The sequence below is a fragment of the Mauremys mutica genome, chromosome 21 (genome assembly GCF_020497125.1).
Source record: "Mauremys mutica isolate MM-2020 ecotype Southern chromosome 21, ASM2049712v1, whole genome shotgun sequence".
NCBI classification, from domain to species: Eukaryota; Metazoa; Chordata; order Testudines; family Geoemydidae; genus Mauremys; species Mauremys mutica.
Genome location: NC_059092.1, coordinates 5268924 through 5280678, shown reverse-complemented (window position 1 = coordinate 5280678; position 11755 = coordinate 5268924). Strand labels below are relative to the sequence as shown.

Sequence of the window (11755 nt, the reverse complement as noted above, 5' to 3'; positions counted from 1 at the left end):
ATCTAATTGAAATTGCTAGACTATTTTAAATGTGGTAACAGGGATCTGACAGTATTTTCCTGTAGCAGTGAGAAACAACAAATTAAGTCGTACATAAATTAACCTGACCTTCAGCACTTTTCACTGTAGTGTTCAATTTACATCAGCAGTTACATGTGCAAGGAGTGCTCACGCTCTATTGGAATTTGAGTTTAAATTGAAGCAGAGAAGTTGCTTACCGTTAACCCAAATTATGCTCTAAAAATAGAATGGTGCTGTTAGGATTCATATTTCTTATGAGAATTTCCACTGCAGTTACTCATAACTCTAATTTCTTCTGCTCTAAGCATATGCACGCATACTATTTCCACCTGAAGCTTCAGCAGGGACTGTTGTAGTTTGAGAACAGGAAGGGAGCAAGGATCCAACATTTATATGTAAGTCTTAATCCTAAAACTTTCATAATACTAAAAGCATGCCACACAAGGTTGTTTGGATTTAAGTCCTCCTACAGTGTTTGCAACTAACTGCAAGGGCAATAGTCTAATATTCTCCTCATTGTTCAAAGTGAAATGCAGACAAACAGCATAAATAAGGTTAGAGAACTTGCTCTAAGCAATTTTTAGGAATAGTGTTTAACATGGCAGGTCAAGATCTGAGGTACAAGAGAAGGGAGTAGACCAAAGTACTTCAAGTTTATTTTGTAACAGGAATGAGAAGCATCACCTTTTACTGCTTGTATAAAACAGTTAAGTTTTATAAAAAGATTTAGGCTCAAAATAAAGTCTTGCTTGTGGATTAAGCCAAACTGTATTATGGCTTTGCTGGCTGATAAAGATAGAGGCAGGGGCTTGTCGGGGCAACAGCAGTGTCTTCATACAGTTATCGATAATGCCGCAAATAGATCAGTTTCTGAGGATGAAATTTCTCTCTGCATAATGGACACTCTGCCTACAAAAGGGAAAAATTAAGTTACCAAAGTGTTAAGCCAAAAAAAAATAAACACTAGCACATTGGCGGAATCTAGACAAAGAAATGAGTAGCCCTACCTAATTCTAAACACTAATCTTTCCTTCTGTCTAGTTTTTAGGGCAAGGTTAACTGTATAAAGCACTGTCCTCTATTCAAATTAACTGCACTAATTTAAATGACAATGTTTTAGTACAAGAAATGACCTTACTAAGCTTTATAATGCATGGTTAATGAACAAGCTGTACATTACAATGGCCCCTCAAGGTGAACCTTTACTAGCTCTGTAGACAATAAAACCCTCTTCAGATACTGCTACAAGGAAGAACACATGCGGGAGAACTTACTTGGTTCAGACAGTAAGTGTCACATTAAATGAAAATGCTCAAAAGGGTGACTAGTGTTAAATGCCACCTTCTGAGAACTTAAACCAAAGTCAAGCCACTGCTAAAGGTAGATGTACACAATTCTCAGAGGGGAGATAAATGAAGGTTCTCTGGTACAATATGGAAGGGAAGACCACCTAGATTAGGTGAGAGGCCCGTGGTTTACACAAGTGCTCCAGCTGACTCATAGCTATAGCAGAGAAGACTGAAGTGATCCTTTGTTTCTATAACATGAAATAGATTTCCCTGGTTTTCCTATGTCAAATGAAAGACCCAATATATTACCCAAACAACAGTATTTTCCAACAAGTTAAACCATGTGGTGTCTTTTTTTGGCTGTTCAGCTAGCTTGTGTAGGTCTCTAGTTCTCAGCGAGGCAAGATCACTTATCTGCATTCTTTAGCCCCACAAGCATGAGAGAGAGAAATGTTATATTGAACAGGTTGCTGGTGCTTCATGAGCAATGAGATCTTAATTCAGCTATTCGCAAAGAAAATATTGCATGGGAAAATGTTCACTGAGACCCAGGTAGTTAGAAAGCAATTTACTCATTCTGAAGAGAAAAATTTGCTCCATTATTTCAGTTACTATGAAAGGCAGCTTTCAGATCTCAAGGTAAATATGTAGTTGCTAGTGATGACAAATAGAAGCTATTACTAAAATATTAAAGCAAAATAAAGTTAGGAAATGCTACTTAGAGAATCCTAATAGTTGCATTAACTCAGCCACAATGCATATAGCTCAACTAGGAGTAGTGTATACATGTGCAATACAAAGGAGTTAGAAAATGCAAAAGTTAGAGTTCTTATAGCAACATTGAGGGTTTTTGCATTCCTAAATTACCCACTACTTTATTTAAGCACTGGCTGCTATGTAAATGTAGTTATTTTACAGCAGTGGCTCTCAAATTTTTGTACTGGTGACCTTTCACATAGCAAGCCTCTGAGTGCGACCCCCCCCCAATAAATTAAACACTTTTTTAAATATATTTAACACCATTATAAATGCTGGAGGCAAAGCAGGGTTTGGGGTGGAGGTTGACAGCTTACAACCCCCCATGTAATCACCCTGCAACCCAACCCTCTGAGAGGTCCCAAACCTCAGTTTGAGAACCCCCACTTTACAAGTTTGGGCTTTTAAAAACCAAATTGCTGCAGAGTTGTATATAAATGGTTGCAAACTACAGAGGCAAAAAACTTACAGAAGCTACTGTACACACATGTGAAGATGAAAGAAAATGGAGTGTTCCAATATAAAACTACAGAAAGCACTAACATGTGACCCTGCAGGTTCTATAACAGCCCTAAGTGATGTCAGCTGAGGTTACATGCATGTGAGTACTGCCACCCGCTGAGGCAGACTGTTCCTACAGTGTTAGGCCAGATTCCTGTCCCTTTAAGATGAAGAATTGTTGTGCCATCTACAAGCTAGAATCAACCTCCTCCTGTGGGCAGGACAGGCCCCCTCTGGGAAGTCCATCAAAAGCAGTCCCTCAAGTAGGCTACTACTGCAACACTATGGCTTGACCTCCAAGACTAAGATCACTAACTCCAGACTTGAAATGTCCACTTGACTACAAACTAATTCCCTCCTATATACTAAAATACCTTCCTCACAGCATGATGTTCAAGATAATTTTATTTGTAGCTGTACATGAACTCAGACTTCTATCTTATTCACTTAAATCTTCAAAGAGTGCTCTCAAGTAACTTACACCCAGACTTTGTTCAGTGTGTTATATGCCAGTTTACTTATTCAGAATCTCACAATGTAGAGCCATCGATGTTTTGGTTTTCCAATCAGTGATGTACTCAGAAGGCCAGCAGAGAAAGTTATGTGCCATATATTAGCCAGACTGCTTGAACCATCTGAACATTCTGGGCAGCTTATTGCTTGAGATCTGTCACCTTTGGATTTCACTCAGATCTTGTCTTACAAGTGCCATACTTTCTTTTTTTTGCCATCCATTTCAAAGAAGAAAATACTTGGTAATGCACTAAGCTGCAAAATTTTAAAGAGACCGATCCTTAGCTAATAGCCAGTGTGAGAGAGCCATCTTGCATGAACTTTCCTTTGCCTAGACTATTTAGTTCATGTTTACTACTCAATAGCTATCACTTTTGCTAGGCTACTGAGCTCAGACACTAAAACCACAATTAGTGCTGGCACAAGGGAAACATTTGCAGACCCAAGACATATTAACAACCTATGGCAGAATTAATGTAAGCATCCATGGAAGTGCTGAAGTTTGCATAGTGTTTGCTCTCAAGATAGAAAAGCTTAGTTATCTTCTACCCTTTCCTGGTTAAGATGTCAAGAGGGTAAGGGGATGAGAAGTTGACCAAGTCTAGAGTAGTCTAGAATCACTTAACTTCCAAAAATTTGGTAATATACAAATTTGATCAGAAATACTTTACATTTATTTACTTGATTCAAAGTAGGTTGTAACATGGACTTCAAACTTAACGAGGCATTTGTTAGACCTATTTCAGTGTGAAATACTACTCACTAAGCTGTCTAGGGAAAGATGCTAGTCTATAGTATGCCTTGTAGAAAGCATGTCTTTGCCTGTTGATTTAAAAGGGCCTCTAATGTGCCACCTACCATCAGGTATGTGGATATCTAGATCTTTGTATTTACAGCTGATTGAAGGTGCAAAAGTAGAAGTCCTCTGAACAAGTTTTGGTGTTTGGGTTTCACTCTCCATTTTGGACTCTAGGTGTATGATACTGAAATTGCCAGTAGGCTATTGAGTGTGAACAGGAGAGCTTAGTCTTGAAGGTAGTGAAGTGTTGGATGTACAGTAAAAGCTAACTCAGTTGCAGGAAAAGGGGGGGGATACAGATGAGTTACCATTTTTCTGTTTTGCAGGAGTTGCTCAGTCATATATGCTGCACAGTCATAGAAGGGTCTAATAAGGTTTGAAAAGGAATGTACAAAATGTGATTCATGATACCATACTTGATCACACTGAGGGTTAAACTTTCATCTACTGTAAGCAGGTACAGCTCCTGTGGTATCTATGGATGGCACCTGCTTACAGCTGGGCTGAATTTGGCTTTTTGAGTCAGAAGTGCTAGCATTTAGAGGCACTTCTTACACAATGATCACTCTTAACCCCAGATTATTCAAGGAAGAAGTGCTCAGTCAAATACCTGGGCTGAAAGGCATACTTTCCTATATGATCAACTTAGCTGAGCACTGCATTTTCCACCAGGTCTGATGCTCTGGCAGCTCATTACTTGTAGTGTGCATACATAGGGGGTAGAAGATAATTGTATTCCCCTTCTGATAAGACAGGGATAACTGGTTAGGAAAATGACATCTGGGTTAATAGCTCTTCTAAAGGGCCCATCCAATATGATGTACAATGTTCCCTACTCAGGAATATCACTTTTCAGAATGGTCACAGGCTATCCTCTGAATTTAGTATCAGCATGTAGTAAATTCTGATGCCCAAGTAGTGTGGTCAGATCATGCATTGGCCTATTGTAAACTCATTTCAGCACAAACACTTGTCCTGAAAGCCTTACAAAGCAAAGGGCCAGGGTGATGTGCCAAAATCCATCAATGGTGGGACCAAAAAAAAACAAAACCACACAACCTGTTACCCACACAAAGTCACCAAACAGCTTTTCCAGTTTGGAAAAGGGTTAAAAACAGACTACGGCTAGCATGTAATAGTTTATAAACTATTCTTGGAGCCTGGGAAAGATACTGTTTAACTCACAAGATCAGGAGGGTCCGACCCTTCTCCATAGAAGATAGATAGATAGCAGACGTGTGTTATGAAGTTAACACTAAGGCCTGATCTACATCTAAAACCTAAATCAACCTAGCTCTCTATAGTGCTCAAACCTGAAGTTTCACTGGTTGACTTAAGAGCCACTGTAGACAGCTCAGTTGATGGAAGAGTTCTTTCATCAACCTAGCTACTGCCTCTCAAGGGTGCAGCAATAGAAAAATCCCTTCTGTTGTTGTAGCATTTCTACTACAGTGGTACAGCTATGCCACTGTATCTCTTGTAGTGCAGACATGCCCTAAAATCTGAGACAAGCTGCCCTGTGGATAAATGCACTTCCCTAGCCCTATGAGAAAACACATTATTTAAGCTACTATGGACTTAACTGGTGTATTGACTCGTTCATCAACTTGGAAGCACTTGTAGAACAAAGTTTATTTTCCAAATGTTTTAATAAGACATTTTAAATTTGTAAATACCACCCTATGATTCATTTACTGGAAGCTTTGCTTTTCATGAAGAAGCTTACCACCATCCCTGAAAGAAGCCACAGCACAGAAAATTAATCTATAGCAAAATGCAACTATTTGTCATTAAAAGTAGGAGAGGTAGAACAAAATTTTGTGGACCATGAAGAAGTTAACAGGCTGAGTCCAGGATGGAGGTGTTAGCTGTACACTACACCACTCCTGGGTTTTTCTGGTTGTACTTACATGGTGGTTTAATATGGATAAACGCTCACTGGGCTCCAGGAGAATACTGAGTTTATTTTCTTGGTTCACTTAAATAATGATTGGAACCCACATCTCCAGATGTATATAATGACTAATCCCATAATTTATCAAAGTTCACAACTTCAATAAAGTTCAACAGCATTTCTGAGTTTGTGTAGCCAGAGTGTATTTGTTTACAGCACCACTCAGGTCCTGTTTCCCTTATTACTGTAATGCAGAGAACATTTTCACATTTGTTTACAGCTTAAGTCAACTGGTCACCTTGGCAAGCACAGGCCCCTCCAAAATGTGGATAGGGATTTTGAGTCTCTTAACTACCAAGGGAAGGTTAGTTTACTACTGAGTCTGGAAATTATTCCAGAAGAATCATGCAATAGTTCTTCCACATTTTCAAAGCCAACTTCTTCCCACTTACTTTGGTGTTACACCATTCTGTGATGCATTCCCAACAGAACAGGTGGCCACAGGGAGTGGCTGTTGCATGCCTACGTTTTTCCAAGCACAATGTGCATCGGGAACTGCATACAACAGATTTTTCCTCAGTCTGATTTCTGATTGAATAATAAATTTACAGTTACATTTTAGTTTGACAGAATACGTAAAACACCCTTACTGATATAATGTATAGAAACAAATCCACTTATGCTCAAGAGTGATACACGTTCCTCTCATTAAGAACATTTCAGAAATGTCAGTGATACTGACATAGAATGGAGGAATGAGGAACACAGCCTGAGATGCCCAAGACAACCTGGACCATAATTCATGCTATGCTTCTAGTGAAGGGGACAAGGAACAGGAGCACTAGTGTCAAGGCAACATTTTTCTTATCCGATTATGAAGTTTTGATAACTTAAATAGTCTATGAAAAAGGGAATTATCTGCTAAAATTGAAGTTTGAGAAAAGTGACAGATGCAATTTTGAAAACACCCTTTTTAGTCACACATTGGAAAAAAAAATGTACAGCAGCACCTAAAATAGCTCAGACACTGCACAGGTGAGTGAGAGTGGAGAAAGAGGGACAACATGACACAGGCTGCTAGTGGTTGCCCTACATGAGTCCAGGGCCTGACACTAAGGGTCATGTGGAAAGGCCAGTGAGGTGGAAGTGTTGATACACGGCTGCCTGTGCTGTAAGTATGCCTCAATCCTGCCCTGAAAAGATCCCCTCTGGTGGGAGGAGAGAATAGTTCAGTCATAACCCATTTAATGATGGCAGGAGAGAGATCACTTGATCATTGCCTGTTAGATTCACTCCCTCTGGGGCACCTGGCATTGGCCACTGTCGGTAAACAGATACTGGGCTAGATGGACCTTTGGGTCTGACCCGGTACGGACTTTCTTATGTTAATCCCTGGTGTCGGATGAGATTTTCGACAATTAAAGCCAATTGTGTGGGGGGGGGGGGATGGTCCTGTGGTTAAATCTACACTGGGCTTTAAAACCAGTAGCAGTAAGTATCTCAGCCTGACTCTGCAGCCAAAGAACAGCTGTGCAGACATTCTGGCCTGGGCTAGAATTTGGGCTCTGAAGCTGAAGGGGTGGGGCTGCAGAGCACTGTAGCTGGAGCCAGGCTGGAGCCATGGGCTCTGAGCCTTTCTGCCACAGGTTTTAAAATGCAGTATAGACATAACCTGATACATTTTGCCAGTAGGAGGAGAGCTGAGACCAACAACTTTTTTATTCACATTAAGTTACAATATTACAAACTTTTTGGGAGCTGGGGCAATCCGTCATATGTGTTTGCACAGTACCTAGCACAATGGTGTCCTATCTGGCTACTGTAATTGAACACATTCTCATTAGGGATAGAAACGGTATAGCAGATCTCTACATAGCATCTGAAGAATTCCTTCCACCTACCCTATAGTATTTATGTTAGCTTGGTGCTTAGCTGTGATTGGAGCTCCACCCCAGAATTTCCCATTAGTTACAGATAAAATTCCCCAACAATTATTCTTGCTTCCACCCCCTTACCAGCAAGTTAGGATCATCATACTTTGGATATGAGAGGTTGCGGTGTAGTTTCCACTCCTGCCTTGCCCTCTGCCTTTGTTGGAAGCTGTATATCTGAACACTGACTGTTAGTACAAGATGCAGCAGTGAAACTATCCCAAGAAGCTTGTAATTTGATCGAATGCTTTGGTCATCTCCAGGCAATCCTGGAACACGAAGCTGCATAGTTCAGACAGGAAAAGAGAAACTAAATTACCATCCAAAAGGTCATATTTTCATTAATGAGCCTCACCATGGATCTGCTAGTACCTCAGTTTTGACCACCTCCTCCCATAATCGTCTTCCTAAAGACAACACTGTTTTACATTACATTAAGCCACTAGCTTGAAAAAGGCAGTTAAAAATGAGAACTTAAGACCGTACATATCAGACTTCCCATATAAGAGAGTCACACCAGTTAGTTACCAATGCTTCCACACATACTAGCAGTGAATGCATGTGCCCCAAATATAGTTTTGGCTAGATTCACTTGTTTTCTAGAATTACATTCGGACCCAAACTGGTCTATAATTAATCTAGATTTGTTAGCAGTGACCAATAAAAGGAAGGGGGGGGGGGAACATGACCCTCTCTCATTAATTATTGAAAACTCAAACTATTAGGCACTGCCCAATTCTATATCCCTTTTACATTCAATACTGTTGCTGAAGCCAAAATACTACATTACGTTAAGAAAAGTGTCTTCAAATCAATTAATTCTTTAACGTACATAAGATATTCCAGTGATCCTTTTAGAGATGTGATAGAAGAGGCCATTTATATAAAACACTGCCAGATGCAGCCTACGGAGCAGGGGGATGCATTGCTTGAGGACATACACAGTTTGTAAAAGGGTTTTCTTCTGCTGTTCTGTCAGCCTGCCAACTTGTTTCTGCACCCAGCTTCGTACCAAAGTCCTGCCGCATAGACCATTGCTCTGCAAGGTTCTAGATCCAGTCTGCAACTCATGTTCCAGATGGATTAATCCTTTGTCCAACAAATAAGGCAAAACAGTATGAAGAGAAATCAAAATGGCTCGTCGAAGCAGAGAAGGGATTCTCTTCTTGGAAGAATCAACTTGGACAATATTAACATATTCTTCACCAAGAGTTTGATAACCTGAAAGATAACATGGACAAAAGCAGAAGATGGGTAAGATGGCATTCTTATTTCCATTATTGACATGCTCTGTTTAAAAAGATGCCATGTTTAGGAGCGCCAAAAGTGGCTTAAATTTCAGTTCCAAATGATGTGATTATGATGTTTAAACTGTAAATCTTTTATGGGCCCGATCCTGCAATTACTCAAACACCAAGCTTACTACCATAATGCATAATTCTTCATGGTACAGGCCCTGTTTTCAGAAAGCACTCTTCCAATAGTGCTAGTGGGAACAAGATGGTAAACGATAGGTTGTTTCACATGGATTTTACATAAATGCTATATCTTAAACCAAATATTTAACACTGTATTTACATTTAACAAAAAGAGGCATCTATAAAAATAACCAAACTTCTAGGACCCCCCCCTTTATATTTACAATACTGACAGCAACCCAGAAGCATTACATATTTGTAAGCAGGTAATTAACTCAACCAACAAATAAATCACAGACACCAGAAACATACCCTCAACCTTCCCCCCAAACCATGTCAAATAAATGGCTAAACTTTATGAACACTACCAGACAAAGTGGTGAGGCTGAAGTATGCTACATCAGAAAGAAGTTCAATCTCTTTCCTCCATTCCAACCATTTCTTAGTACCTAAAAAGATAAGATTAACAACATAAAATTTATTCCAAAACCAGTTTGGATTTAAAACACTCCCCAGCAGTGATTATTGTCCAAACTTTGCGGCACTGTGCACCAGACTACTCCATTTTCGTTATCCAAACTAGGAGACATGGCAAAAGGCGAGGAAGGGAGGTATAAGGTAAGAGAGGTAAGGTAAGAGAGGAGTTTGTTTCGTTTTTAGGTTTAATAACCTGAACAGCTGGGCAGTAACACAAGAATATGACCTTTTTCAATGAGCAAGATTCCACTTGCCAGGAGTACTTTTAATAAACCCATGAGTAAAGCTCTCAGCCTCTTACAGTGACTGTTAGGGCTAAGGGGAGCCATGGACTAGCTGGTGTTGGCTAGGCCTCAAACTTTGAAAGCTGACAATGAACCTACCTGGGGTAGGGGGAGAAAACAAACAGGTACCGCTCCGGAACTGCACTGTGCAGTGGGACCAGCCCCCCTCCCTTCTCTCTTTCCTCCCCCTCCCCACGCAAGCCCCCACCCCCCTCCCTCCCCCCCGCGAGCCCCCCTCCCTTCTCTCTTCCCCCCCGCCCCACGCGAGCTCCCTCCCTCCTCTCTCCCTCCCCTCCCCACGCGAGCCCCCTCCCTCCTCTCTCCCCCCCGCGAGCCCCCTCCCTTCTCTCTTCCCCTCCCACGCGAACCCCCACCCTTCTCTCTCCCCCCCCGCCCCACGCGAGCCCCCACCCTTTTCTCTTCCCCCCCGCCTAGTCCTAGCCCCTCACCCGCCAGTCCGTGCAGCGCTGCCCCAGCCCCGCTCCGCAAGCCGCTCCGGTACAGCTCATCCTTCTGCCCGCAGCGCACCAGGTGCGCGGGCCCAGCCGGAGCCAGCGGCATCCCGAGCGCCGGAGGTGGGGGGCGGGAGGAAACGTTCCCTCTCTCGGGCACCGTCCGCTGTACGTACCGTCCCCAAGATAACGTAGGCCACTAAGATATACGTAATACGCCTAGGTTGACGTAATATGCTGGCTTCGCGAGGCGCAAGCGTTGTGCGTCATCACAGCGCCTCCAAGATGGGAGGAGCGAGAGCCCCTTAAAGGGGCAGAGCAGGCCTAGGGCCTCAGTGCTACCGCAACCAATACCGCACTCAGTACCCACAATTCCTCACGGCGGCCCCCCTGCCTCTTCCCGCCAGAGCTCTATGGCAGTGCCCTGGGGGTGTTGCCATGGCGATGTCCCCTGGCATTGCCCACCCTGCCCATCCCCTGGGCTGCGTCGCAGAGACGCCAAGGCACCCGCACCCCGTTCAGGATGGGCCCGTGGTAAGGAGGGAGCAAGACCTAGTGGATGGAGCACTGGACTGGGACCTGGCGTCTTCTTCCCAGCCCTGCCACTGGCCTGCCGGGTGACCTTGGGCAACTCCCTTCCCTTCCCCATGCCTCAGTTCCCCCTTCTGTAAAATGGGGGTAATGGTACTGTCCTCCTTTGTAAAACACTTAGAGAGCAACTGATGGAAAGTGCTATAGAAGAGCTAGATATTATTATTATTATTATTATTATTTATTATTATTTTATTTATTATTCTTTATTAACATGTGGTGTCTGGACCCTTTCAGCAGGGAGCAATTTAGCTGTGGCAGAAGCCCAATTATGCCAACTTAAAGTGTTAAAAAAACATGGGTTAGCCTCCTTCCCCCTAAAAAAAAAAAAATCATGAGATTTCTTTCAATAATACACTTTGGGTTCTTTTCCCTTGCCTTCCAGTTTCTCAGCCTCTAGTAGAAGGTGCTTTCTTTAGGTTTTAAAGCTTTTCCAGGCAACCATGAATAAGGCTATGAATTTGACATGGAAGTTTTTAGTAAATTTCATGACAGATGTGGGGGGAAATGATGAATCACAGAAGGTTGGGGGTATTAGAAACTGAGTTCACCCGGCAGTAGCAGCTCCTGCCCTGACTCCCCATTCTGGGGGTTGTAACCTGGGGCACATGGTTGCAACCCTACTTAGGTTTGGGATCTGCTACTGTGTCTCAATCTACGGAGGGGTGGATGGGTCAAATCTGAGTGGTGCTGCAATGACATGTTCCAGGTTATGACACCTGGAGTGGGGAGCCAGGCCCAGCCCTGAGGGATAGGAGCTACTGACACAGGGCAAGTGTGAGTTGGGCTTGTCATGGACTTTATTCAAATTTATGATTCCTGTGAGCAC

The 11755-nt window shown here is 42.4% G+C and overlaps 1 protein-coding gene across 2 annotated transcripts; it reads right to left on the bottom strand.

Annotated features, from left to right (window-relative positions):
• Nucleotides 1–54: 54 nt before the first annotated feature.
• Nucleotides 55–10575, bottom strand: PEX10 (peroxisomal biogenesis factor 10). Of its 2 annotated transcripts, XM_044996139.1 has the most exons (6): nucleotides 10333–10551; nucleotides 9491–9571; nucleotides 8537–8925; nucleotides 7811–7986; nucleotides 6226–6361; nucleotides 55–930 (listed from the first exon to the last, which is right to left on the bottom strand). In XM_044996139.1, the coding sequence occupies exons 1-6, from the start codon at nucleotides 10442–10444 to the stop codon at nucleotides 862–864; spliced, it is 963 nt and encodes a 320-aa protein (XP_044852074.1). In that variant the 5' UTR covers nucleotides 10445–10551; the 3' UTR covers nucleotides 55–861. The 2 variants fall into 2 exon arrangements, with proteins under 2 accessions (XP_044852074.1, XP_044852075.1); XM_044996140.1 differs by lacking the exon at nucleotides 55–930 and having other exon boundaries at nucleotides 6225–6361; nucleotides 7789–7986; nucleotides 10333–10575.
• Nucleotides 10576–11755: the final 1180 nt, after the last annotated feature.

Excerpts from the sequence above, each read along its gene's own strand:
- PEX10 (XM_044996139.1), bottom strand. The coding sequence starts at position 10,444 with ATGCCGCTGGCTCCGGCTGGGCCCGCGCACCTGGTGCGCTGCGGGCAG. Across the intron at positions 7,987-8,536 it reads GGATCACTGGAATATCTTAT|CTTCGTGTTCCAGGATTGCC; the intron begins GTACGTTAAAGA and ends TGAACTATGCAG. Across the intron at positions 931-6,225 it reads CAGAATGGTGTAACACCAAA|GCAGAGTGTCCATTATGCAG; the intron begins GTAAGTGGGAAG and ends TCCCTTTTGTAG.